The 26,986-nt window shown below is 38.8% G+C and overlaps 2 protein-coding genes across 2 annotated transcripts in view; one reads left to right on the top strand and one right to left on the bottom strand.

Moving 5' to 3' along the window:
- LOC149224612 (anamorsin homolog 2) overlaps positions 1–17,101 on the top strand; it is a 32,881-nt gene extending 15,780 nt beyond the window's left edge. The window contains exons 4-6 of the mRNA XM_089386183.1: positions 14,802–14,941; positions 16,493–16,567; positions 16,668–17,101. Coding sequence (XP_089242309.1) covers positions 14,802–14,941; positions 16,493–16,567; positions 16,668–16,706 — 254 coding nt within the window. The 3' untranslated portion in view covers positions 16,707–17,101. The remainder of the gene's footprint in view (positions 1–14,801; positions 14,942–16,492; positions 16,568–16,667) is intronic.
- A 3,644-nt stretch (positions 17,102–20,745) lies between these two features.
- On the bottom strand, positions 20,746–26,288 carry LOC149224611 (uncharacterized). The gene is made up of 2 exons (XM_089388225.1): positions 25,271–26,288; positions 20,746–24,818 (listed from the first exon to the last, which is right to left on the bottom strand). The coding sequence occupies exons 1-2, from the start codon at positions 26,286–26,288 to the stop codon at positions 20,746–20,748; spliced, it is 5,091 nt and encodes a 1,696-aa protein (XP_089244351.1).
- Between the last annotated feature and the right edge of the window lie 698 nt (positions 26,289–26,986).

The following is a 26,986-nucleotide window of genomic DNA, read 5'->3' as shown; positions in this document are numbered from 1 at the left end:
CACGAGACTAGTAATGAGGTCGATGGAGGCTTCAAGAATCGATGGAGGTGGGGGTGCATGGTGTATGATCAACCCTTGGATGTTCTGCGATTGGATTTGCATACGAGAGATGGTCCGTAATGGGTTTGCGCATTGGATATGGCTTACTTAGTGGTTGCTTGACCTTAGTTGGGTGTTTTGATGATATTCATCTCTAGGTTGTTGGAGATCTTGAGACAACTTGGTGATGTTCTACATGATGGCCACATGGAGATGGTTGCTTGGTTGGAGAAATCCCTACTTAGCAAGAAGGGTGTTGGGATCGTCAAGGAGGAGCATTTTATATATCTGAGGATGGCCTTGAGCCCTATACAACATAGGATAGCTCGGATACTTGCATGGAGGCTTGGAGTTGGCTTGAGGATGCATGGGTTGTTATAGTGTTCATGTAGTGGGATTGGACCCAATAGAGTATATGGCTTAGGAGGATTGATGGAGTCATTGGAGGCTTATAGGAGGAGCGTTGGACACATTGTGGTAGGTATGTGCATTTGGAGCCTTGCTTGTGGACGACATCACCTTGGATCTTGACACATGTACTCTTAAAAATGTAATACTCCAGGTCTCATGAAGAATTCGCTTTTAGTTTTGGTCATGGAGCATAAGGGCTTTACAGTAGAGTTCAAGAACGAACAAGTCTTAATTTGGTTGAAGGATCCTAGCCTAGATACAACTCAGGTGATTGTGGTTTAGAGAAGGTAATTTGCACAAGCTGTAGGGTGAACCAATTCAAGTTTTTGGTGCATAACAATGACAACTTGTATGAGTTGCGGCATAAGAGAATGGGACACTTGCATCACAGGTTGTTGCCTTTTCTGAGAGAAATAGTCATAGGTCTTTTAGAGTTTAGTGTTGACCAATGTGGAATATTCAAAGGGTGTACACATGGCAAGCATGCCAAGGTTGCTTTTTGAAGTAGTGAGCATTGGTCTAAGGGGATTCTAGACTATGTTTGAAGTAGCGAGCATTGGTCTAAGGGGATTCTAGACTATGTCTGAAGTAGCGAACATTGGTCTAAGGGGATTCTAGACTATGTCTGAAGTAGCGGGCATTGGTCTAAGGGGGTTCTAGACTGTTTTACATTCATATGTTTGTGGATGGATGTCAATGGCTTCAATAACATGAAGCATGCATTATGTGTTAAAATTGTATGAGGACATGTACTTCTATGTTGGCTAAGTGTCATAGCACATAGAAGTCATCCTATTTAATTAATCAGCTCAGACTTTATTATTTTAATAAAGTGACTCGTTAAAAAGTACATCAATTAATTATTGATGTTGACTTGTGGGAATAATTATTTTTAATAATGATTTAATGAGCGCCTTACGAGTTCGGGTCGTCCCCTTACGAGTTATGGTCGCCTTATGAGAGTCCCATCCCTTCTCTGTACCTTTATAGCCTTATAAGGGTATAGCAAGAGTCTCTCTCAGATTCACTGGCCTATTTGAGGGGAGAGTGGAGTGGAAGTCCGAACATCACTTATTGAGATCATCGTTAGCAACTCCCTTAACTGTATCCAATAATAAGGATGGGAAAATATGATTTCATGCATGTTACCTATATATCAATCCGAAGATGAATATCTATTGTGTCTCTTACTACTGACTCGTATGTAATGGATAAGTGTGGTAGGGAAGGCAAGTCATGAGGCAAGCACAGGTTTAGCTAGGTCGGAAGGGGGGGAAAATCAAACTATCCTGACCGGCAATAACTTGGGTGGTACGGAACCAGGCATGACACTGTATCCTTCCAATACCAGAGTCTGTCCTTTCCTCTAGAACAAGTAGCTGGACTCATCGGTGTGTTCGGAGAATGCTGAATGGAGATATAAATGTGGATGAATATATATATTATATTATGCGATTTCATATTCTTATTGTTATTCTATCTCTTTGAGGGCCTTTCAAAGGTCCTTTCAGGCGGGCGGTAAGGTAGGTCCTGCTCACCCAGTAAGCTCCTTCTCAACCCGGTCAAGTCCTTCCTTCTCCCCTTCCTGATCTAACAGGTATGATCTCAGTTTCTCTAACTGTGTGAAGAGTTGGCTTTTCCTGCTGCTGTTGGATCTACCTTCTCTCCCTCTCTTTTCTTGGGGCCCCTCCCCCCAGAGAGCAAGCTCCTCACCATATGAATAGTGAGTCCCTCCGGGCCTCGACCTCGTCTTTCTTCTCTCTCTCTCTAGCTAGGAAATCACTCTCATTATATATGTCATTACGGCAGCAAATTAGGAGTAAAAGAGCTCGGAGTTGAGTGACATGTCATAGAGTGTTTAGTTCAGTTAAGTGAGAGAGTGGAGTTAACTCCAAGAAATGATGGCTGGAGTTATCTCCAAGAAAATCAGTTAACTGTAAGCAAGTGAGAGTTCACTTATGTCGAATGAACTCATGCATGGTGAGAATCCCAAGGAGGGCGCACTTCACTCAGGAATGCATGATGCTAATTCCAAGGCGAGTTAACTAAAGAGGTGGCAAGTTTTGGCATGAATTAAAAATATAGGAGAGGAGAGCTGGTGGTACAGGTTCCCAGGAAAAATGCATAGAAAATACAACACAAAATTCAAGGCAGCTTGTCATAGAATTCTAGGTGTTGTTTTGGCACTGTTTCCTAGATATTTACAGGAGAGTTTTGGCACAAACTTTGAGGGCAGATTGCTGTAATTAACAGCAGAATTTTGCAGGAGATTCGAGATAATTTCTAGGGCTTTTATGCACAGAAATCAAGGCTGCTATCTAAGGCTGTTTATGCATGGAAATTGAGGGACAAATTTTCCGTGTTCAGTCCTATTGTTCTGTAATTTTGTTTTCAGATTTCTCTCTTTCAGACTGAATAAGAAAAACACTATTTCCGGTTTTTCCATTCTGGGTTTCCAAGGTACATACTGTGTCATTTTTGTGTGTGGTTCTATGAAGTTTTCCACTGCAAATCTGTTTAAAGGTTTTGGAATTTTTAAGTACATGCATGTGTGAACACTTGATGAGAATTAAATCAGCTGCAGAACCTATAAAAAATTAAAATTAACATGGTATCAAAGCATTAAAACTCTGAGAAAGAAACCAAATCCTGACACAAGTATTGAAATTAGCAGGGCTATTGATCAGTATAGCAGATAGGGCTATGATGGCAACTAGTGTCAGATGCTAGGACAGCTTGGAGGGAGCCTCAAACTTTCATTAGTGGAAAGTTCGGATCACAGATGTTTTCAAGGGGGAACAAGTTATGGGGTTATGTCACTATAGAGGTGATTCCATCTAAATCAGATCTAGTAGCTTTGGACATTCATGAGGTAAAAGAATCTAGAGCCCAAAGGATTGTTTTAGATGGTGTGAAAGATAATCTAATCTCCACACTTGGCTGAAAAGAAAATAGTTAAAGACATGTGGGACACTTTGACCAAACTCTATCAGTGTGATAACAGGAAATTGGCATTGGGAGAGAAGCTCCATAGTATCAAGATGTCCTATGTAGAGGATGTGATTTCTTACCTTATACGGGTCACACAGGGTAGAGATGAGTTTGCAATCACAGGGGATACAGTTTACGATGAAGAATTGGTACGTATAGCCTTGAATGTATTTACCAAACATTGGAATGTATTTGTCAAATGCATGGTGGGACGAGAGAAGCTTCCAACATGGGAAAGGTTGTGGGATGACTTTACCCAGGAGGAGATCTAGGAAGGATCTCAGAATAAGGACCATAAGAAGCAGAGTGAGGGAGAAGAGAACCTTGCACTTGTAGGCAAAGGGAAAGGAAAAGCTAAGAAATGTTCTAGTAGTAGGGAAACCTCGAAAGGGGAAAAGGAGGACGACATGAGCAAGATAAAATGTATTGCATGTCACAAATCGGGACATTACTTAAGCCAATGTCGTAACAAGAAGCAAAGTCTCGCATGGCAGCTTAAGCAGGTCGAGGACTTCTCAGAGAAGTTTGAAAAGGAGTTTTCATTGTACGCTTGTCTTTCTAGTTCAGTGACCACAAGAGTGTGGTACATCAATAGTGGAGCCTCATGTCACATGATTGGGGTGAAAGAATTCTTCTCAAGCGTAACCCATAAAGACTTAGACCTTGAGATAGAGCTTGGTGATGATGTAAAGTACAATGCTGTTGGCATTGGTACAATGGCATTTGAGAGTGATTTTGAAGTTGTATGTGAAGAATGTCTTGTATGCTCCAAGCTTGACGAAGAATTTGTTTTAGTCTTAGTGTTGGAAGAGAATGGTTATGCAGTAACCTTTATGCATGGGAAAGTACTTATCCATCCTAAAGGTTTTAGCATTAGTTCAACAAAGGTGATTGGGATTAGAAAAGGAAAGCTTTACAAGCTTTAGGCAGATTTAGCTTAGGTATTGATTCATACTAGTACAAAACTGTGCGAGCTGTGGAATAGAGTGATGGCACATTGGCCCCACAAGGCACTTAAGGTGCTACGAGAAATTGTAACCGGACTTCTAGAGTTTAGTACAAAGCATCATGGAGTGTGCAAGGGATGTGTGCTTGGAAAATATGCAAAGATTGCATTTCCAAGTAGTGAAAGTAGGTCCAAGGTAATCTTGGATCTAATTCATTTTGATGTATGTGGGCGAATTTCTTCTATTTTGATTGGTGGATCTAGTTATTATGTTAATTTCATCGATGATAATTCTAGGAACACTTGGTTGTACTTTTTGAAGACCAAGGATGAGGCCTTTAGTAGATTCCAAGTGTTTAAAGCTCTTGTGGAGATTTAGACAGGGAGAAAGTTTAAGGACTTGAGGACTAACAATGGGGGCGAGTTCACCTCAACTGAATTCAATGATTTCTATGCGTATTCAAGAGATAATTGATTGTTCCTTACAACCCCCAACATAATTAGGTGGATGAAAGAAAGAACATGGCTATAATTGGAGCAACCAAAGCAATGCTTTATGATTAGAGTCTTCCATGTTTTTGTGGGTGGAAGCATGCAACACAATAGCTTACATAAAGAACATGAGTCTCCACAAGGTGTTGGGGAACAAAACTCTAGAGGAGGCTTTTATAGGAGTGAAACTTGAGATTGGGCATCTCTGCATCTTTGAAGCCTAGTATATTGTCATGTCCCTTTTGAGAAGAGGACAAAACTAGACCCTACAACAGAATAGGGGATATCTTCATCCAAAAATTAAGGAGGACAATGGTTACACGAGATATTAGATTTGAGGAGGAGAGGGCTTTCAAGAAGTCCCATGATAGTTCTCCACAAGTTACAATAGATCAAGAGCTAGAAGCTCTGAAGGATGAGGAGGCATAGGTGGTTGGTACAGAGACAATCACAGGCTTAGGTGGTTCTGATACTCATACTTCAGAGCAGAGAGAGGAGTGAGATGTTGCTCTTTTATAAGATGTACCTTCCATTTTGGGGAAGATGAAACCCAGGCGGGTTGAGCAGATCTTGAGAGATGCACAAGAGCATGTGGAGGCTCCTAGGAAAACTTTCAAGGAGGGCAAGACACTGTAGAAGTATTCTAGTTACTTGGCACTTGTTTGTGATCTCATAGATTTTAAGCCTTCTAGTTATCAGAAGGTTGCAAACCAACATGTATGGCCAGATGCCATGTTGGAAGAGTATTCTTCCATCATGAAGAATGGAGTTTGGGATGTGGCGCCTTGTTTAGAGGATAAGTCAGTGGTGAGCTCCAAGTGGATTTACAAGATGTAATAGGATGCCAATGGCAACATTGAGAAATACAAGGCAAGAGTCATAGAAAGGGGGTTCTCTCTAAAAGATGAAGTAGATAATGAGGAGACTTTTTCTCTTGTTGCTTGATACACTTTTATTTGAGTTGTCATTTGACTCGCATCTGAGATGGGTTGGAAGATCCATTAGATGGATGTGAAAACAACATTCCTTAATGGAGAGATTGAGGAGGAGGTCTACATTGAGCGACCGAAGGGGTTTGAGGAGTATGACAAGAAGGTATATGTATGCAGGTTGGAGAAGGCCTTTTATGGCTTTAAATTAGGTTTGTCTTGCATGGCACTCTAAGATAGTTGGGTACCTCTTTGGTTTAGGCTTCACCAAGAGTGATGTTAACTCTAACTTGTACTACATGCTTGTAGAGTGTGAGCCAACCATCATTGTTCTATGTGTAGATGATCTGTTATTGACAAGGTCAAAGAGGCTCATTGGCATGCATAAGGAGGAGAGGCTCATTGGCATTAATAAGGAGGATCTTGCCATAGAGTTTGAGATGAAGGATACTGGATCGATGCACTATTTCTTGGGATTAGAGGTATCACAAAAGACAAGGGAAACCTTTCTTGGATAGGGAAAGCATGTAGTAGAAATCTTGAGGAGATTAGGGATGGAGGATTGTAGATCGATGTTAACTCTCATGGTTACCAACTAGAAAAAGATTGATGATTCAAAGTTAAAGTTGGTAGATCTTGCGATCTATTGTCAGTTGATTGGATCCATCATGTATTTGGTCAAAACCAGATCCTCCTTAATTCCTTCCTTCTTGCAAAAATCTATGAATTTATTTGAGATGTATTCCCCTCTGTTGTAGGACTTGAAGATCTTTATTTTCTTTCCTATATGATTTCTAACAAAAGCCTTGAACGCCTTGAATATTTCGAATGCCTCATCCTTTTGCTTCAAATAGTATATCAATGTCTTCCTTGAGAAATCGTCGATGAATTTGATGTAATAAAGATGACCCCCAAGTGAATGCACGAGCATTGGGCCACATATATCAGAATGAATGCGGTGAAGGATGTCTTTCGTCTTGTTGTTGATAGAGGGGAATGGTCCCCTTGTCTTATTTCCACTAGCACACCTAAGGCATACTACTCCATGTTGAGCTTGAACATTAGGGGTCCCGGAGACCAACTTCTTTAATTTTGGAAGAGCATCATAATGCAGATGGGCCAATTGTCGGTGCCACAAGATGATTTGTATTATGGACCATAGCTAGGAGAGGTCTTCCAGAGTCCTTCAAACCTAGATCCCAATGTGAAGGCATTTCTCAGATAGGATCCAACAAGCCAAGTGAGTACTTTTCCTTTGATGAATGCAACCCTCATTCCTTTATCCTCTAGAGCAGATATCGAAACCAAATTCTTCTTTAATCCCGACACATTTAATACATCATGAATCAAGATAGATTCCCCAGAGTTCAAATGAAATTTGACAGAACCAAAGCCCTTTACGGAATGAGTGGTATTTTCCCCAAGAATAATGTTCAAATTGGTCTGCCTCTCTACCAAGTTAGAGAGAACCTCCTTATATCCAAAATAGTGGTAAGAGGCCCCATTATCAACCAACCAACTATCCCAAGAATTTGAATGAGATGAACTAGATAAAGAAAAATTAGAATATATTCAGATTGATTAGTAGCATTGCCTTCATACCTGGAGTTCCTTGACCTCTTTGGAGGACAATAGCTATCTTCATGATCATCGGGAGAGTCTCTTCTTCTTTCATTCCTTCTTCTATCATCTCTTCTTTCATATGACCTGTTGTTGTTGAAGCCATGGTTATTGTTGTAGGACCTTGAAGAGTTTCTTCTTGGAGCATCTCTCTTTTTAGGACAATCTCGAGCATAGTGACCCTTTTGATGACAATTGTAGCACTCAACATCTCTATTTCTCCTTCTTGAATCCTTGGAATCTCGATTGGATTGAGGAGGTCTTCTTGATTTAGATGGATTTCCCTTTCCTTTCTTTCCATTCTTTCTCGATTGGATTGAGGAGGTCTTCTTGATTTAGATGGATTTCCCTTTCCCTTCTTTGCATTTTTTTTTCCTTGAGCAACGAAGGCAATGGGCTCTCCTTCATTTGGTCCTTTAATTCTTCCTCTAGATATCATCGTTGATTCTTCTTGAGTGAGCTTTCCAACAAGCTCACCAAATGAGGGGAAGCTATAGTTGTTACTTATAGTAGTAATGAAGATTTCTTAAATGGAAGGGAGACCTCTAAGAGTTACAATCACGGATTCCTTGTCAAGTGTGGTTTCCCCAATTCTTTGCAATTGATCTCGAAGACGAGATATCCTCATAATGTATGATTGCACAAATTCTCCTTCATTCATCTTCTTGTCTTTGAGTTGGTCTTTCAGAGAGATGATTTAATTCAAATTGTTGAATTCATACATGCAAACTATCTTATCATACATGTCCTTAGACCTTCTCAAATTTGGATTTGCAAGTTACATGTAGGATTGTTTGATTAGGGGGAGCCTACAACATTTACTATGATAATCAAAGTTGTATCAAACTCTCAATCAATCCAATGTATTATGACATGTCCAAGCATCGACAATGTTCGTCCAAACTTTTGGGATGGGGTACAGATAAGGGGGACGTGTGGGAGCCCCCCCAAATTTTAAGGAAATTCAAGGTGATGCGGGGATATTAAGGATTATGTGTGTAATTCACTGAAATAGAAATAGTAAAATATTGTATACTTTGATTTGAAGTCGCCATTCTAGAATCTACATCAATTTGAAGTTGCCATTCATTATTCTAGAATTTGACTAATACTAATAGCAGATACTAAAGTTTGAAGACTAGAATAGTAAATTGAAATTATTGAAACTCAACATAGTAAAGAGTGATGAGTCAAAGATTTGGTTTGAGGTCATTAGTATAAAGAATCAAGACTTAAAAGTTAAAATTGAAAATGAACAATGAACCAATGTTATCAAAATGGTACCAGTAACTGAAACCATCGACCTCAAAATTGGGAAGAAAAAAAGCAGACCAAAAAATCAATTGACCATGAAGTACATAAATATTCAAATTTTGGAAAAAATACATAAATATTCACGTGCATCCAAATGAATCCAAGCCATTATACACAAATATGCAAAGTTTCTCGTATATGGAGCAAGCAAGGGTGCATACAACCAATGTTACCAGACTTAAAATCGACAATAAATCACTGAGGCAAAAGAGCAAAGAGTTTTAATTGGATCGGAAAAAAAGGGGAAAAAACCAGTGGATACAATAAATAAATATATACACATATATTGAATTAAAAAGAAAAAAACATTTTTCACTGATATTCAATAAAGCCATGTCCAAACAATGCATAATATCAATAGATGTCCAAAAAATAATGAGGGCAATGTGTATACTTCAAGTATAAAATATATTCAGTATTGGAGAACATTTAAAACATGTACAAAGATTCAAATGATATTAGGAACTTCCAAGTTTTTGTCAACCAACACTGCGGCCTTGCTAAAATCTTACTTGGGGTTACAGTGGTGTGTTTTCTAAATTGGGTTAAGTTTGTATTGGTAGTGCATTATACCCATTGGTAGATCACCTATACACTCGATGACAACAAATGAATTTAAGGAATTGTTTCATTATTATAGGTCCTTGTAAAGTTCCAACATTCGACAATGATTTGCTTTTATTCAAAACGATATAGAACTTTAACATACTACAACCAGTTTCTTTTATTCAAAATGATATTTTTAAAGGAAAAGAATGTTGCTCGACCATTGGGGAGTAGCCACAAATATGTATCTCTACCAGCCAACTCAATAGCTACTGGCATGAGCATCGAGGCAAGTAGTTCGTGTTTGATAAGCGAACCCATAGTTCACTTAGGTGACTCTTTGGATGGGGGAAGGCGGCGTGGCTGGACCTAAGGCATAAAAAACCTGGAAAGCAGCATAGTTTGGTAAGATGAGCGATCTTGCTAAAGTTGTTGCCTAATACATGAAGTAGACTACCTAATATAGTATACATGAAGCTAACCAACAAAACCCATTGCGACCTTGATGAATTAGAGAAAGGGTTCATGTTTATTGAAGCCGATGTTCGTGTAGTGAGGGAAGATCGTGACAATGGCATTGTTTGATCCACGACGTCTCTGGATAGGCAGGCGACAAGAAGAAATGAAAGTGAACTCCAAGCGCGGTAGGCAGCAAGAAGAAGTGAAAGTGAAACCACAAAATAAAACCCCGCAGACTTCTAACCTATGAATCCGAGTGGCTCGTTGACTCCTCTACAAATCGCCAAAATCGCGAGTCAAACTCACGTTAACCACAAGTCAAACTTGGTCAACACAAGTTTGACTCGCCAAGATTCAGATTGGCTCGTTTGGTTGAAGATCAAAGTCGGAATTGTGAGTACTTGTGAGTGATCACTGCATATAACCAAAAAAGCACCGAATGCAATCTGTTTTTGAACCCAAAATCCATTGACAAAGAGGCTCTAGATGGCCTCTATAATCCAAAAAAATCATGCTACAACAAACACCTACATATCATCAAAATCATTGTGTATATTGGGATCATAATGATCAATACCACCTTCTAAACATTAAATAAGATAGAAAAGCTTAACATGTCAAATCGGGATTTTGTTTGAGTGATGGGTACATTTTAATTTTTTATTAGGGCCATGATAGTAGAGTTCAACAATTAATGCCACCAACATTGAGGTACATAGAGGGCTTGGTGCTCTTGATTAAATGCTAGTTCCATAGATTTGTTGATGATAGAATCCAACAGAAATGTTGCAATTCCCCCCCAATTCCTAACCATGAAAAATAAAGTATGCTAGATTTTGAGTGGGATCTAAAATTCTACTTTCTCCATATGAAATCCAAAGAAGTCTGAACCACTTTCAAATGTCATGAAACAATTAATGATGATGTTAAAAGTTTATGGAGAAGTAGGTCCTTAGGGTAAAAAATTAAGAATTTAACATTACCATTAATTACATAGCATTAGTAGGGCCTCAAGGTTGAATATTAGGCTTCCCCATTCATAAATTGTTGTATTTAGGGAAAATTCAGGGGTGATGCTTAGCCCTTTTTGAGAGTATGCCCACAAACACCTTTTTTATGGAATTGTGTGCCCCACGTTGGGGAAACGTTTCCCCTTGTGTTTCCCCAATTTTCCCCAAAAGGTGGATGTGGGGAAACGCTTGCCTAACTGCCCCTCATCTTGGGAGTGTGAGAAATGTGGGGAGCGTTCCCCCCACCCTATGGAATGCATTGCTGTGAAATACTGGGGATCAGATATCACTTCATAGGAGACGGGGGTCAAAAGGGAGTAGTGAATCTCCAACATATTCCCACATATTGCCCAAGCCTGTGGCTAAAGGGAAGTTTAAGGCATTTAGAGACAAACTTGGATTGGTGCAGAATTATAGCTCGGATAGGAACCTTTGCACATGTTCATTGTGAACACACAAGTAGTACTTTGAAATATTTTCACACAAATAGTACTAAGAAATATTTTTGAAGCTGTTCTTGAAAAATAATTTTTAATTTTGGAAAAACAATTCTAGATTGTAATTCACTTTAGTTAAAAAGTGAAAGTTTTATTTTTAGCAGTTGAGTCTAAAGTTGTGCTTAGACCAGGAGTAATCTTAAAAAGACATTTTCCACTAAAACTATAAGGGCAGGGAAAGGTAGACGGTTTTAAACACACTCGAGCAGTTGAGTGTGAGTGAGAGTGAGACAGAGAGCAGGCAGCCAAGGAAGATGCAATTCCAGGCAGCACACATTTCAAGACATCAGCTTTGTACATTCATATGAAATCTGTTCAACAACTGTGTACAGCAGTCATACACACTGTACAGTGGTGTTGTGCGGGAGAGAATTGTTCTTGCTGATTTTTTCAGCATTTGTACCTCTCTAAGAGCTTGTAAAAACTCAACTTCAAGCTTTTTTTGGTATTTGTGCATGTTGTTTTTCTGGGAAGTTGTGAACGTTTACTTATAAATTTTTCAAAGGAATAAAAACTGATTTTAAGGAGTAACTACCTACGTGAGTGATTTTTTTTTTTTTTTTGTGCTTCCACTGTTTAATTTCTAGCTGTTGTGTGATTGATGCTATGGTCAAATTTTAATTTCAGCATTCATTAAATTTAGCTATCTACTTGTTTGATTGAGATCATAAGAACATTAATCACCTGGGGCCTGAAATTCTAACAGTTTGATTTTGCTACAAGGAGTCTTGAATGAAGTAGACTGGTATTTTGTATAAAGAGGGGGGCCAGCTAAAATAAGGGCCTGGGTGGGGGCAATGCTGACCATTGATTGGAAAAACCTATAAGAAAATCATAAGCATCGATGAGAATAGCAGCTATGCACTTGGGTAAAGGTGACATCAATGAATGAGAGATTCTATGATTGCCTTAATTCAACCATACCATTTTTGCTTAGGAGTATAGGGAACAATCTTCTATCAAGATTGCCATAAGAGTGGGGAAATTATTGGAAAGCATAACCCATATACTTGCCTTTCCCATTGATCTAGTGATACTTGTTTTTTGTTTGCATTGAGCTTCAGCCAGAGTTTTGAACTCCAAAATTTGCCACACACCTCATGCTTGAATTTAATGATGTAGAGTCGTAGACTCGTAGAAACCAAGAGTAATAGTCTATAAAAGTGAGGAAGTAGTTGGCTCCCTGAAGAGAAGCTGTGTCCATGTGACCAATGTTGGAATCTAAAAGCCAGCCTTGCCTGTCAAAAACAAATTGTGGTCAGATATTTTTACTGCCCTTCAATTTGTGTTTACACAAATCAATAGGCTCTATGGTATTTTTACCTTCTATGTTGAAATAATAGTGTCTTGTTATTTTTATTTCAGGTCATTGATGGTTTTTAATTCCTTACTGGTGGATTCAAAGCTTGTTAATGATGATGCGCTGTAGCCATTGGAATTTTTTCATATTGTTTGGAAAATATTTCATGTTTTTGGTGCTTTTTAATATATTATATTCTTTTTTCATGCTCTTGGATTCAAAGGTTCTTAATATTGAATGCGAAATGTAAGGTATTCTATGTGAATGTAATTTTCACAATTTTTGTAAAAGCACATAAGTTAGAAACGTTCTGTTCAAAAACAAAGTTTAGAATAGGAACACTGTTTATATATTGTATCTTGTTCCATACTCATGGATTCAAAGCTTGTTAATGTTGCTGCACTATGTTCATATGCATATTAATGTGGGATCAGCCAGTAATGACTCTTTGATAAATTAATAACAGCCAAACATGCCATATCAATGCTCTATAATAAAATAAAATGAAATAGAAAATTATTCACATAACCCCACAAATGTCAAATTTAAAAACAATCAGACTATATAGTAAATAGGCAATATATGCAAACCCTAGACTACATATATCTATCTCAATTCTTGGTCTCTCGAGCTTCCAAAATATTAACGTGCTTAACTAGTCTACAATTAAAATTCTTACATGACAAAATATTTAAAGAAGATTTTGATTTCCCAGAGCATATCAAGCCATTAGCAAGAAAAGAAATCCATAAAGAGATGCCTGGTATTCTTTTTCCTTCTATGATAACCTTTGCAAGTTATCTTTGCCCAAGCTTTCCACTCACATATGATACAGACTTTGCTTCCTATATTTTTTTCATGTGGTAATCTGGAACAATAGGATACACCCTTGAAGTTTAAGCAATCCCTCCTCGACCTTGGTCCCCAATCTTTTAAGTTTCAACTTTTCCCTTCTCTGCTTTGGTGTTAAACATTTTAAACTAACATAGATTAATATTAATTTAGATAAGAATCAGCTTATATATTTATGAACCCTTTTACCTTGGCCATCACTTGTAAAAAGGTAAGACCTCCAGGGTATTGAGTCTGGCAGTATACCTGGGTAGCGTTCATTGTTCTGAATAAATTGGTGTACATCCCAAATATGCCTCACACTTTTGTTAACCTTGGTTGTGATGAACAACATCGAGCTCCACATAAAGAGTGATCAATTCCATGGCTTCATCCATTTATAAACATGAGGTCATAACTATTATCACTTTCAGGGGGAAGTAGTTTCTCCGCATACATCCACAATCCCAATCCGTGAATTAAGGCTGTCATTTGATCGTTCCAAATATGATAGTTTGCCCCATTAAGATGGGGAATCAGCCATTTCCCATTGATAATTTCAGTGCCATCTAAAAAGAACCTGCAATAGATTGACTGAAAGGAGAAAAAAAGAGTGTGCTGCCCTAAAAGAGAGGATGTCAGTAAACTAAGCCCTGAAATTTGAATTGAACTTTATCATTGTCGAACCCGAACTCAAACCCAAACCTGAACCAGAACCAAGTGACATAGCATGTAATTAGCAAAAGAAATTTGGGACTAGGCTATCATTGGGCTGTCTTTTGTATAGTTTAAACTTTATATGAATCTTTCAATTTCTGTTCTCAGCAGATTGTTGGTATAGCTCTAGCCCCTGAATTCACAGATAACTATGAAGTCCTCTGAATCTAAATCCAAGAAGCAAAACAAGATCAAGAGTAGCTGTTGAAGAAAGGTCACATAATTGGTTGATAGGTCCTTGAAGTTTGTGAGATTCATACTTGAGAGATAATTTTAGTAAAGGGTATAAATGGTAGACAACATGTTTACAAACTCAGCACTTGTTTATTTCTTATAAAAATGATATAATACTTCTATTGTATATAAGCATTTCTTACAAAGCAGTAGGTGATAGGGGCATGGACAGGGGTGATGTTTATACTGTCTGTCGTTTCTTCCCTGCTATAATGGTGTACAAGACATCATTTCTAGCAAGATAAGATACAAGTTGCTGTTAGTACAGTTGGTCTGTGTAGTATTTTTTATTTGTAACTAAGAATCAAGTATCAATAATTAGATAGTCACTTTATTATGAATTGCAATCCAAGACACTGGAAAATGCTTTATTCATTATAATTTGGTATCAAATCTTATTATGGGTATCCCGAGGAAGTTCTGTTTGTTAATTATCTTTAAATTGTTATCCTGTCTGTTCTGCAGCTGATGATTGTGAAGTAGGCAAGGCAGGAAGAAAAGCATGCAAGAATTGCACATGTGGCAGGGTTGAAATGGAAGAGAAAAAGGAGAAGTTGGGATTGACATCTGATCTGTTGGACAACCCGCAGTCTTCATGTGGAAGTGTATGGTTGCATTTATTCCCCACGTTTGATTTAAATGTGTCTTATTCCCTGTATTAATATTTTATTTTTCTGTTTCATTACGCATTGGCTTTACCAGGCTCCAAGGCTGATATTCACATTAGTGTTTCCTAAAAGCTAGTTTAATTGTTTATTATAGAAACATGTTAGGTCACAAATCAAAACAGAAAATGATCTTTCTGTGCTGCTGTTTCTGGAATAAAGTGAACATGTCTTTTGTTGCATGTTGTCATCCTTTATTACTTCCCAATGTCCTTGAGCCCAGGAGTAGTAAACTGAATTTTCAAACCTGAAAGGGGCATTTACCGGCCTTAAGCTTTTGGGGAATTTCCAACTTGATCGATCTTGAATGAACATAGATTTTTAAAGTGCAGCAGTGATACAACTCTTGAAATGAGCTGCAGACTACTGATATGCTCTGAATAATAACAAGGACTTTAGCACAGAGAAACCAATAACATAGATAAGATAGATTACCATATGCTCAAATGAGACAAGGGACATTCATCATGGGCATATTTTCATAAAGGTTGACCTAAGTGGATTGCGCTTGCTAATCTGGATGTATAGAGGAAGACTTCCATGACTTCCCCAAGGTTTCTACTAAAAGAGAAAATTAATAAGATTTTATTGATTGATTGATAGATAGAATATTATGAGATGTTTTTAAATATACATCCAATATGTATACATAGGCTGTCTGTCCAAGCTGAAAACTCTTGGTAGAAACCACTACAGAAAAGTGAACTATGCTAGGATATCTACTTGGGCCTTATTGACGTTTGATTGGCCTTTACATTTTTCATGTTTAAATGTCCAGTTATTCAAAGATCATATGCTTACAAGCAAATGGCTGATGTAAATAGACTTTAATTCCACAGGAAAAATGTTGTGGTTAGGTGCACATATCACTTACCCCGCGTCCTTCAAAATGAAAGATTCTAATGCCCTCTCTGATCTGAGTCACTAGCAAGCAATCAGTCCAGTATTTCTGCTGTAAAGTCCTGGCAACATCTTCTGTTATTCCAAGTGAACTTTGCATGTTTAGGGAAAGTGCACACTAGGTTTTTCAATTTAATTATAAGAGTGAATTTAGGTCTCCAACAGTTCCATTGGCATCTGGAAAGCTTCTAGTTTTGACAAGATTTGCTTTTTACCCCTCGGATCATTTGGAGCATACAACTGCTAGTCAAAAGGTTTAAATCAGACGAGGCATTTAAATGCTAAAGAGAGCCATCCCTCACTTCCGACCACACTCTCTATTTTGAATCTGCAGGAATCCCACAGAATTGCAAGGCCTTCCTGATTGACCTCCTGCACTGCTAGAGCCTAGCCATATGGCAGCAGTTCTTCAATAGGCTATTGGATATCTCCTTTTTACTTTCTGTCTAACTTTGTCTCTGTTGGGATCAGTTGTTTTCAACATTAGTTTAATTAATCTATTTTATCGGATATCTAGTTGTGACTTGGACACCTGATTAATGCATTCTGTTTTCTTCTATTTTCATGCAATGTATTTCTTTTAAATTTCAGTGTGGGCTTGGTGATGCATTTCGTTGTTCGACGTGCCCTTACAAAGGTCTTCCTCCTTTTAAACTAGGGGAGAAGGTATGATCCACTAGCAACAATATTTTGTAACATCTAATTTTTCATTAGATCTTTTATTGACTTACAGAATTGACATGGCATGAATATGTTATGTTTGCAGATAACTCTTAGTCAGTCATTCTTGACTGCTGATATATGAGAAATTGGATTCAAAGGGTAATCTGTAGCAGCACTAAACTTCTGACATTCTTCCATTCAAATTCAATTGTATGTGGAACGGTCTAATTTTTGACTACTCTTTGAAGCTTCTTACATAGTTAAGCTAGCAGTTTGTCTGTTTAGGCAGTTAAGAGGCTTTTATAGATGTGGCGGCAGCAAGGTTATATCCTGTCTCATGAACTCTGATTGTCTTCGGCAATATTTAAAGTGGAGCATCAGTTTGTTAATGGATGTATCTCCTGATGACAGTGGTTTGGTATTACAGTGTTATCAGTTATCTGTTCGTTAATGTTCCATGATGCTGTTTTAGCATTCATACTATTGTACTGCTCCTTGTTGGATTTCAAACCAATAGAAGTTTTGATTTGCCCGTTATCATGATGACTAATGGAAGCTGTAGCTTTCAAAATGAGGTTGCATTGAAGCGATTAACTGGACACTTTCTGTTGAGATGGTATTTTTTTGTCGATTCTCCTTTGGCTCTTAATATTTTTCCTGAATATATCGTGGTATGCTTTTTATTGCTCAAATTATGGATCGTGGTTAGAGGAGCTCTATATGGCACAATGTTTGCTGATTTCTTTGAAGATATTTTTGGAAGGGTTGATGCTCCAACTACTTGCTTGCGAAACACATGAAGCCTGACATGGATATTGTCCATTCACCTTTTCATTTAAAGTTGGAACTATAGTGCTACTTGTCTGTATTCTTTTTCAGTTAAACTTGGAACTAGAGGTTGTCGAGACTGCCTGGAAACGTGTATTGTTCTCAGATGTAAAAGATTGAATATTTGGATCGAGCTCAATATCATAATATTCAAGTTTTAAAGTATCTTGTTCATACTGATGATGAGTTTTAGATGGTGTTTTACAATATCTTGCTGATACTGATGCTGAGTTTTAGATAGTGCTTTACAAGTTCAGAAACAATCGGCACCTAGCATTTCCTGTGTTCCTAGTGGAGTGAGCCCTTGAGGTTTAAATTGCATCACGTGGATTTGGATAATAAAATGTTTTGGTCTTAAGGGCAAAGAGCATTATGTGGCATTGGACGTTTAAAATTGTTGAGCTCTGGAGATTTGGAGTGCATAACGTTTGTGGATTACGATGATAAAATGTACTCGATAAGTGTAATTGGTACTAACTTTGCATTCATATGCATCAAAGCGGTAGACTCAAGGTTGGAACCTAATTGAATTGACTGAATTACGTATGTTGATTATACTTGTTGATTTTAATGGGCCATGCTACCCACCAAAAGTGGGTGACCCCATAGGCGAAAGTTCTCCTACCATTTCTTTTAGCCAGCAGTCAGTAGCCCTTGACAGCCACCAGTGGCTGATGTTGATGTGCCATTTATATCTCCACGTTCTCCTACCATTTCTTTTAGCCAGCAGTCAGTAGCCCTTGACAGCCACCAGTGGCTGATGTTGATGTGCCATTTATATCTCCACCTTAGGTGAAAGTTCTCCTACCATTTCTTTTAGCCAGCAGTCAGTAGCCCTTGACAGCCACCAGTGGCTGATGTTGATGTGCCATTTATATCTCCGCCACATGCATCAGTCATATCCTTGCCCATTCTGTAAGAGTGACTTCAATTAAAAGCTACTTTATTCATTTTGCAATCTGGTGTTTATATCTTTGCCCATTTGGTAAGAGCACACGTTGGAAGGTGGGCTTCAATCAAAAGGTACTTTATTCATTTTGCAATCTGGTGTTTATGCTTGTTTCTATTTTAGGTATTTGGCATGGATCTTGAAGGAAGAGGGGTTTTGACCATCATTTTGTTCACTCACCTTAAATGTGGGGGCAAAGGGTTAATCTTTCATTCTAGTCTAGTGGAACTTCCCTTGATAGCCTAATGGGCATTAGAGGGGCACTAATTGAGAAACTTTGATTGATATAATGTAATTCATCTCTCCGTATTCCATACTCACCACTTTTCCGTTATTCCACCCCTCGTCTCTGAGTTCAATTGACCATTGGTTCTTTGGGATTTGGCACGATACCCCATACTTGGGTAGGGCTTGAAACTTTGCTCTTGGAAGTTGATGCAACTAAAAGAAAGAGAAAAAATATATGATAAATACAAGCAAAATATCAAAATGCAAAATATGGTCGAGATATACATATTAGCACGTCGGTAAAAGCCTAGCATGAACTTTACCTCACTCGTTATGGCCATCACTCGGTCCCTGAGCACATGTTGCTCGTTATAGTATGAGAAAGAACCTTTGCGTGTTCCAACCCCTGGTTGGTGATGAATTGCCTCACCCTTAAGGGGGTAATCACTACTATACATCATACAAAGCAAGTTCTAACCCTTGAGCTACGAGCAATAATACAAAGAAAAATCAAGAAAAAGTAAAAAACGCACAAGATGGGTGGGAAAAAGGATGTCGAGTTGGTAATTCGTGTAGCCATGGTTGCTCCCTCCCCACATCTATATACTCAAGATGAGGAGACCATCGTAGTTGGTCCCTTTGACCATGGTGTTGGCCATGAAGTTTTCTATCCCACCTTTAAGGGGGTAATCATTACTATACATCATACAGAGCAAACTCTAACCCTTGAGCTACGAGTACAAAGAAAAAATCAAGAGAGTAAAAGTCACTGGCCACGAAGTTGTCTCTCCTTCGTTCCATCATTGTTCACATGACACCCATTAATTGAAGGGTGGACCAAGTGTAGAAATATGTAACTAGGTTTGGTATTCATAATGTCTCGTGCAAATTTGATTTTATGTATTTGATGTAAAGAGAAAAAGAATATTTATTATTATTATTTTCTAGCATGGGTTTCATGCTCAAGGTTAATTTTTTTATAGGTCAAGCACCTAGGGCTTTGCCATAAAGTCTAGGAGTCAAGAGAGTCATTGTAATATGTAAAAGACCCTAATGGGCATCTTGTAATATGTAAAAATAATTTAAGTAAAGTCATGTTTAAAGACCTTCCAAGATCAAGTTGGCTTGCTATCAACAAGTCGGCGGCTTAAGGGCTACTCGACCTCCACAAGAAGCTTATATATAAGAGGTACTCGACTTCATTTGTGACATATCAAAGAAATTTGATTAAGGAAGAAAAATACACCAAAAGGGAGCTAAGAAGAAGGAAAAACAAAGGAAGAAGAAACATAAGTTTTTAAACATTGTTTTGGGCTAAATCCTACCACATGTGTGAAGAGTTAGGGCATCAATTTGTTGTAGGAAGATTGAATCGCAGAACTGTCAAGAAGCCGAGTTTTGGTACCAAGAATACCTACTTTGGATGTCGAGTATCCAAGAAGAAAAGATTAAACTAAGCGAAGGAGAAAAAGGACTCTATTATGCCATCTACATAGTTCACACGTGCGAAAATCACAGAGATTACAGGGGGCCAAAAATTGTAGGTCTAGGAGGCCAAAAAGTTGCAGAATTGAAGGAGTTGAAATTTGTTGTAGGGGTCAAAGTTGTGCCAAATAAGAAGTATTTGACTTGGTTTGACTTTGTGAAACAAGCTCATAGAAGTTGACTTGGTCTTGGAGGGGTCTTTGTCAATGGTATAAGGTCTTGGAATTTGTCATTTGAAGATTCTACAAGAAGAGAAGAATTCTTGTGGGTTTTCCTCTCAAGAGGAGAGAACAATGTAAACTTTAAAACGGGAACTGATACTGTTACCCATTTTGTAGAGATAACAAAAAAGTGACCCGATTTTGAAAAGCGGTGATGTAGAACACGTTTTTTTTTAGAGCATAGTTTTTGACACTTTAATTTTTTTTTTATGTACATTGCGTTTTAGAATGGTAGTGATTTTCATGCTAATTTAAAAAAGTGGTTATCTGCATCAGAGTTTTTTTTAAAAGATATATTTTTTGACTTTAAATTTTTTAAAATATGAAATGTAAATAATTATTTCGTAACCCTTTTTTTTTTTTAACCGAAACGGGTATTTTATTTATGAGTGGCCAAAGCCATATCAAGTTTTACATTTTTCTGTTTCTAACAGAACAATTTTCTGCTTTTACAAGATCGACTTGCCCTTTTAAGGAATGGCTGCCACATTCGGTTCTCCTGCATTTATGCTGATCAAGTTCTTTTCTAGATTACATCCAATATTTGCCAGGCTGTCTGCTTCTGAGTTTAATTCTCTGAGGATATGAAAGATTTGAACTGAAGAGAAGTCCTTCAAGAGTCTATTCACTCTTAATATCTGTTTGTTCAGTACTGGATCCTTGAGCCCTTTCTTATTTAATAGAGATTTTATCAGCAATTCTGAGTCTCCAAACACTAAGATTTCCCTTGGGTTTCCTTTTCTGGCCAGTTGGCAAGCTTTTAAAAGACTGAGGACTTCTGCCTGATTGTTGGTTTTAATTCCGAGTCCCCAACTGAATTCCTCTTTTCTTCCATTCGGGAGATAAATGACCCCCCCAGCTCCTGACCTGCCTGGATTGCCTTTCGAGGCTCCGTCAAAGAAGATAGTGCATTTTCCTTGAGATTTCCACCACTTCTGGAAGCTTTCCAAAGTGTCTCGAATCTGCCAGTTTTCCTTGTGATTTGGGCGAGTGATTGTTGAAGGACTCGTTGTAGGAGTGTAATCACCCAACCATGCTCTTTCTTCATCTCTTAGGGAGCTGTCTCTAACATTGGATTGTCTCAGAGTTTCTATTAGTAGTTTCTTGGCCTTTTCTGCGACATTTCCTGCAGACATTTCTTTTTGATTAAAGACAATTTCGTTCCGGGAGAGCCACAACTTCCAGCACACATATTTTGGAGCTGCAATCCACACCTTGTGCCAAAGGGATTTGTCTGCGATGCTGTAGGGATAACGAGCTTTCCAAGACGAAAACATGTCTGTTATCGAACAATGCACTGGGGGTCTAACATTCAGTCCAGCCAAGAAGCTAGTCCAGGCCTTCTGAGCATACTCACATTCAATAAATATGTGAACTGAGGTCTCCAAGGCTTTTTTACAGAACACGCATCGATGTGGACCAACTATGTTCCTTCTACATAGGTTATCTCCAGTCAGGATTTTGTTGTGAAACAAAGTCCAAAAGAAGAAATTGATCTTCGGAATGCTGAAGCTTTCCCAGATCTGCTTCCACACTGCTTCCGGGTGCGAAGAGTCCTTTTTGCCTTGCATCTGTAAGTACCCTTGTTTGGCTGTGTATACCCCTGTTTGTCCCCAACCCCATGAATCTTCCTCGTCCTTGTGCACTGGAGTAAAGTCTGTGATTGCATCTATGAAATAGTTTAACTGATTTTTTAAGTGCGCTGGTATGTTGGGCAAAGTCCAACACTGCCAATTGCCTTTGTTATCCCACTCTGCAATGTCCTCGATTTTCCTGATTCCTTTTGATCTTAACCAGACTCTTAAATCTGCGATTTCGTTTATGACTGAGAGTGGAGGATGGCCCATGATTCGGTCTCTCCACAACAATGTTTTTTTGCCGTTCCCTGGAATTTTATACAAATGTGTTCTGAAGAAATCTATCCCTTTGCAACAGAGCCTCCAAGCCTGTGTTCCTCTAGGAGAAGGCGCTGGGTTGAAGGAGATGATCGACCGATTTCTGAGATATTTGAGATTTAAGAGCTGGCTGATAGGATGCGTGGGCTCAGATATTAGCTGCCACAGGAGTTTACAACCCAGGGCTAGATTTGCTTGTTGGGGGTCTCTAATTTGGAGTCCACCTTCAGCAATGGGACGCTTCACCATTTCCCAATTAACTAAGTGAAAACGGTTACTGTTCCCCTTCCCACCATTCCACAAAAAATTCCGCATTAAACAAGAGATCTGATCTGCGATTTGCCTTGGAGCCATCAACAAAGAGGCTTGGAAAGTAGGCAGAGCTGAAAGCATCGAATGGATGAGAGTGAGCTTGCCGCCTGTGGTAAGCCAGACTCCACCCCACGCTGCTATCTTATTTTTGAACTTGGAAATCACCTCCTCCCACAAATAATTGCGATTGGATCCCATCGTCAACGGAAGACCAAGATACTTTATTTTATCCCACTCTGCATAGCCTTTGAACCCCAATTCACTGGCTATCCTTTCAATTGTTTGTTGATCGGTATTCCATCCGTAAACTGCGCTTTTCCTCTCACTGATTAGTGCTCCAGTAACACTGCAATACTTTTGGAGAATTGTCTTGAAGGATTTAGCAATTCTCATGGATGCGCCCCCGAGCAGGAGTGAATCATCGGCAAAAAGCGCATGATTCACTGGGGCTACGCCTTGCACGATTCTTATCCCAGGAATGGTGCCGCTTTGTTGCTCCTGTGTCAACTTTCTGCTTAATGAATCCGCCATCAGAATATAGAGAAAGGGAGACAGAGGGCAGCCTTGCCTCAGTCCCCTGGTGGCTAAAAAGAACTCTGTTGGTCTCCCATTCACCATTGGAGCGATCCAGATGTTTTCGATGCAGGCTTTGATAAGGTTTATGAATTCCTGTCTGAACCCAAAGGCTGCAAGTACCCTGAGCAGGAAAGAACGGTTAACACGATCAAAAGCATTACTCATATCTAATTTGATAATCATACCTTGTTCTTTCCGTGTATGGCTGGAATGGAGAGCCTCTTGGATTTGAATGACATTGTCCAAGATTTGTCTGCCTTTCACAAATCCTCCTTGGGCTGGAGAGATGAGTTTTTGAAGAAGTGGCTTAATTCTGTTTGCCAGCAGTTTGGCCACGATCTTGTATGATGAATTACAAAGGGAGATCGGCCTGTATCTGTCAAAGGATCCTGGGTTTGTTTCCTTGGGGATTAAAGCGAGAAATGTGGATTTTATTCCACCACCCACTTTTGCCTTCCTCAAGATTCCTCTTATCATTCTGAAGAGATCAATTTTGATAATCTCCCAACAAATTCTGTAAAAGTGTACTGTGAAACCGTCGGGACCTGGGGCTTTATCTGGTTCCATGGACCAGACTATATTAGTTATCTCTTCTTCCGTTACTGGGCTCATCAGAGAATCATTATCTTCCTCACTGACTAGATTTGGGATGGTTGTGAGGAACTCTGCTTCATCCTCCTCGTTCCCATTTCTTTCTGCACTAAGAAGGTTCTGAAAATGATTTACAGCTGCTTCTTTGATTTGAGAAAATCCTTTATAAACCTGACCACTAGTGCTGGTAATTTCTGTTATATGATTGCGCGAGAGACGGGCCCTGCACTGTCTATGAAAGTATGAGGTATTTCTGTCCCCAGATTTGAGCCACAGACTTCGAGACTTTAAGCGCCAATATTCCTCTTCATTTCTAAAAGAACAGTATACATTCCTTTGAGCAGATTTTTCATTGGCTAAATCTGTGGAAGAGGGATCTTTCTCCTCCATTTCAAGTTGTATTCCTTCCAATTGAAGAACTGCCTCCTTCCTCTGCCTATTGGGGGATTGCATGGATTTCTTTATCCAATCTTTGAGTGCTTTTTTTGTATTTTTCATTTTTTGTTCCCACACATAGCTTGGGGAACCGAGTACATCTATCCTCCATGCTGCTTGAACTGTTTCTAAAAACCCTTCTTTACCTGCCCAAAGAGGGTTGAAACGAAATGGAAGGGGGCCTAAATCTTCTTCTTCTTTTAGGCATAAGAGGATAGGCTTATGATCCGATGTGAGCTTTGGAAGAATCTTGGTGAAAACTATTCTGTTGTCCATCATTAAAGAGCTGCTGATGAGAAACCTATCCAATCTGGCAGAGATATGATTTTCTCCGGTTCTATTGTTTGTCCAGGTGTATTTGCCTTTCACTGGTTTGAAGTCTACCAAATCCCACTGCAGAATCAAATTGCCCACTGTATTGATGAAAGGATCTCTAGACTGAATCCCTCCTTTCTTTTCTTTGGGATCTAGAGTTATATTCAGATCTCCACCTATGACTAAATTTGAGGGGCTGATTTGCGCTATATAATCCAAGAGTGTCCTCCAGCACTCTCTCTTTTCTTCATAATGAACAGGGACATACAAGTTAAACAGAGCGAGGGAAAGATTGCTTACGGTGTGACGCAGCTCTGTGAAAATCCAATGTTGGGTCGCTAAGAATCGTTCTAGTGAGAAGTCTTTTGTCCAAAAAGTACCTATTCCTCCAGCCGTGCCCCTTGCACTAACAGCCTTTCCTGAATCAAATTTCCATTTCATAGCGCTGGTGTTTAGAAGGGTTTCCCCTTCTACTTTGGTCTCTTGGAGCATAAGGATGTCCACGGTCTCCATCTTCAATAAGTCTTTGATAGCCTCTGCCTTGTTGGGATTACCCAGACCCTTATAGTTCCAAGAGATCAACTGCATCATTTACCACTTGAAGGGATAGGCCCTCCTCCTTTGGAGGCCCTAGGCCTGATATTCCTCCCTAGTGTCATTTCGATGGTAGCTTGACTGCCGAGGGTTTTTTGTCTTTCTGACTCCTCTTCTCTAGTTTCCTTGTTTGATCTTCGTCCAGCCCTTTTTGTTGTCCTTTCAAATGTTTCATCATCTGATGATCCCATATTCTCTATGGTTTTCTTCTTTTTTTTGATTATATCTGCGTATGAAGGGGAAGAAATATTGCTTGGGATGGGGATTGGGTTATTACCTGGTTCTATGGTTTCAATATTCTCCTGCTGTGGTGGTTCTTCTTCCCCTGCTTCCGGAGGATCTGAAGGAGGCGTGAGGATTTCAAAGGGGTTTTTATCCCCCTCATTGCCTTTTGTTTCACTGCTTCCGGCGTTTTGGTTACTTGTGCTTCCATTATCTACTTTGTTCTCTGTCCCTTTAGCCTTGTTTTTGTTACTCTGTCTGCTGAGTGTTGTCTTCTTTGCCTGTTTCCATTGTTCTTCTTTTTCCTTCTCTGTTGTCTCCTCGTTTCTTTTTTTGCAGTATCTTGCAAAGTGCCCGTACTCATGACAGAAACGACACTTGAAAGGCAGCTGTTCGTAATCAAGCTCTTGTATGTGTGTCCAGTTTGCCACCGATAGCTGAATCGCTTCGGGTAATCCTGTTTCCAAATCGACCTCCACGCAGATCCGGGCACAAGAGTATTGATCCTTCCTTGGGGCCTGGTCTATGTATTTTCCAAGAGCGTTTCCAATGGATTGAAGTGAGCTTTGATTCCAGCAATGCAGGGGAAGATGCGGGAGGCGCACCCAAACAGGAACCGCCTTGGGCACGTCTTGCGCTGGATCGAAATCTGTAGACCATTTGTTCAAGTAGAGTCCTTGAGGCCCCATGAAGTATGGCTCGTTTCTGAAAATCAGGCCTCTGTCCTCTGTACTTTCAAACAAGAAAACGAAGAACCCTTTGCCTACAAAATAGATCTTGATTCCTTCATTTACCAAAGGTAGCCATTTCCTTTTGACCCATTCTTCGACTGCTCTCGGGGATGGCCACAAACCGGTGAACTGGCCGATCAGAGCTTTTTCTGCAAGATTCAGCGCAGATCTACAGATTTCCTCCTCTGGTAAGGCCACCTTGGGTATACTGTCCAATTTTTTGACGAATTTTTGCTGTGGGCCTGTGACTTGACGTTTTCCTGTTGCAGTTACAAGAGCCTTGAAGGCTTCGATCTCCGGAGGAAAGGAGGGAGGGGCTGCAGGGCCGCCTCCAGGCTCCATGAGGGAGAGCGCTTGCGGGGTCGCTCAGAAGGCGCGGCTAGGGTTGCAGCGCGGCAGCTCAAAGCGATCAGATTCGTAACCCTTTTTTTAAAAACCTATTTTTTGACTTTAAATTTTTTAATGTATGAAATGTAAATAATTATTTCGTAAATTTAATAATTTTGGAAGTGGTTTTCTTTTTCATATTTTCTAGTTTTTATTTATTTATATATTTTTTTGCAGTGTGGTTTTTATTGATTTGCATATTTTTTAGTTTTTATTTATTTATTTATTTTTTTGCAGTGCGGTTTTTATTGATTTGCATATTTAAAGAAGAAAGGTTCATATTTTGCATTTTCGATATTCTACATCATTTTTGATATTCTACATATTTATACATTGTTAATTAAATTTTCAATCCACATGAAATAATTGTCTCTAAAAAATAAATATAAAAATATATATAAAAAAGACATAAAAAATCAAAAAATGTTAAATTTTTTTTATGTCATAGACCATAAAAGAATTCGGAAAAAAAACAAAATTAAAATATATATATATATATATATATATATATAATTAACTAAGTAAATATTGAGAAATTAAAAAAAGATATTAGCAAAAACTAGGGAAAAGAAAATTAAAAACAAATATATATATATATATATATATATATATAAGAAATTAAAAAAAAACATTAGCAAAAAGTGGGAAAAAAA

The sequence above is a fragment of the Pinus tabuliformis genome, chromosome Q, assembly GCF_031772625.1.
Source record: "Pinus tabuliformis cultivar Carrire ecotype Pingquan chromosome Q, CPIR1, whole genome shotgun sequence".
NCBI classification, from domain to species: domain Eukaryota; kingdom Viridiplantae; phylum Streptophyta; class Pinopsida; order Pinales; family Pinaceae; genus Pinus; species Pinus tabuliformis.
The sequence above is the reverse complement of the archived record's forward strand: the minus strand, read 5'-3'. Positions and strand labels throughout refer to the sequence as shown.

Excerpts from the sequence above, each read along its gene's own strand:
- LOC149224611 (XM_089388225.1), bottom strand. The coding sequence starts at position 26,288 with ATGGAGCCTGGAGGCGGCCCTGCAGCCCCTCCCTCCTTTCCTCCGGAG. Across the intron at positions 24,819-25,270 it reads TATTGAAACCATAGAACCAG|GAAAGGCTGTTAGTGCAAGG; the intron begins GTAATAACCCAA and ends AATTTGATTCAG.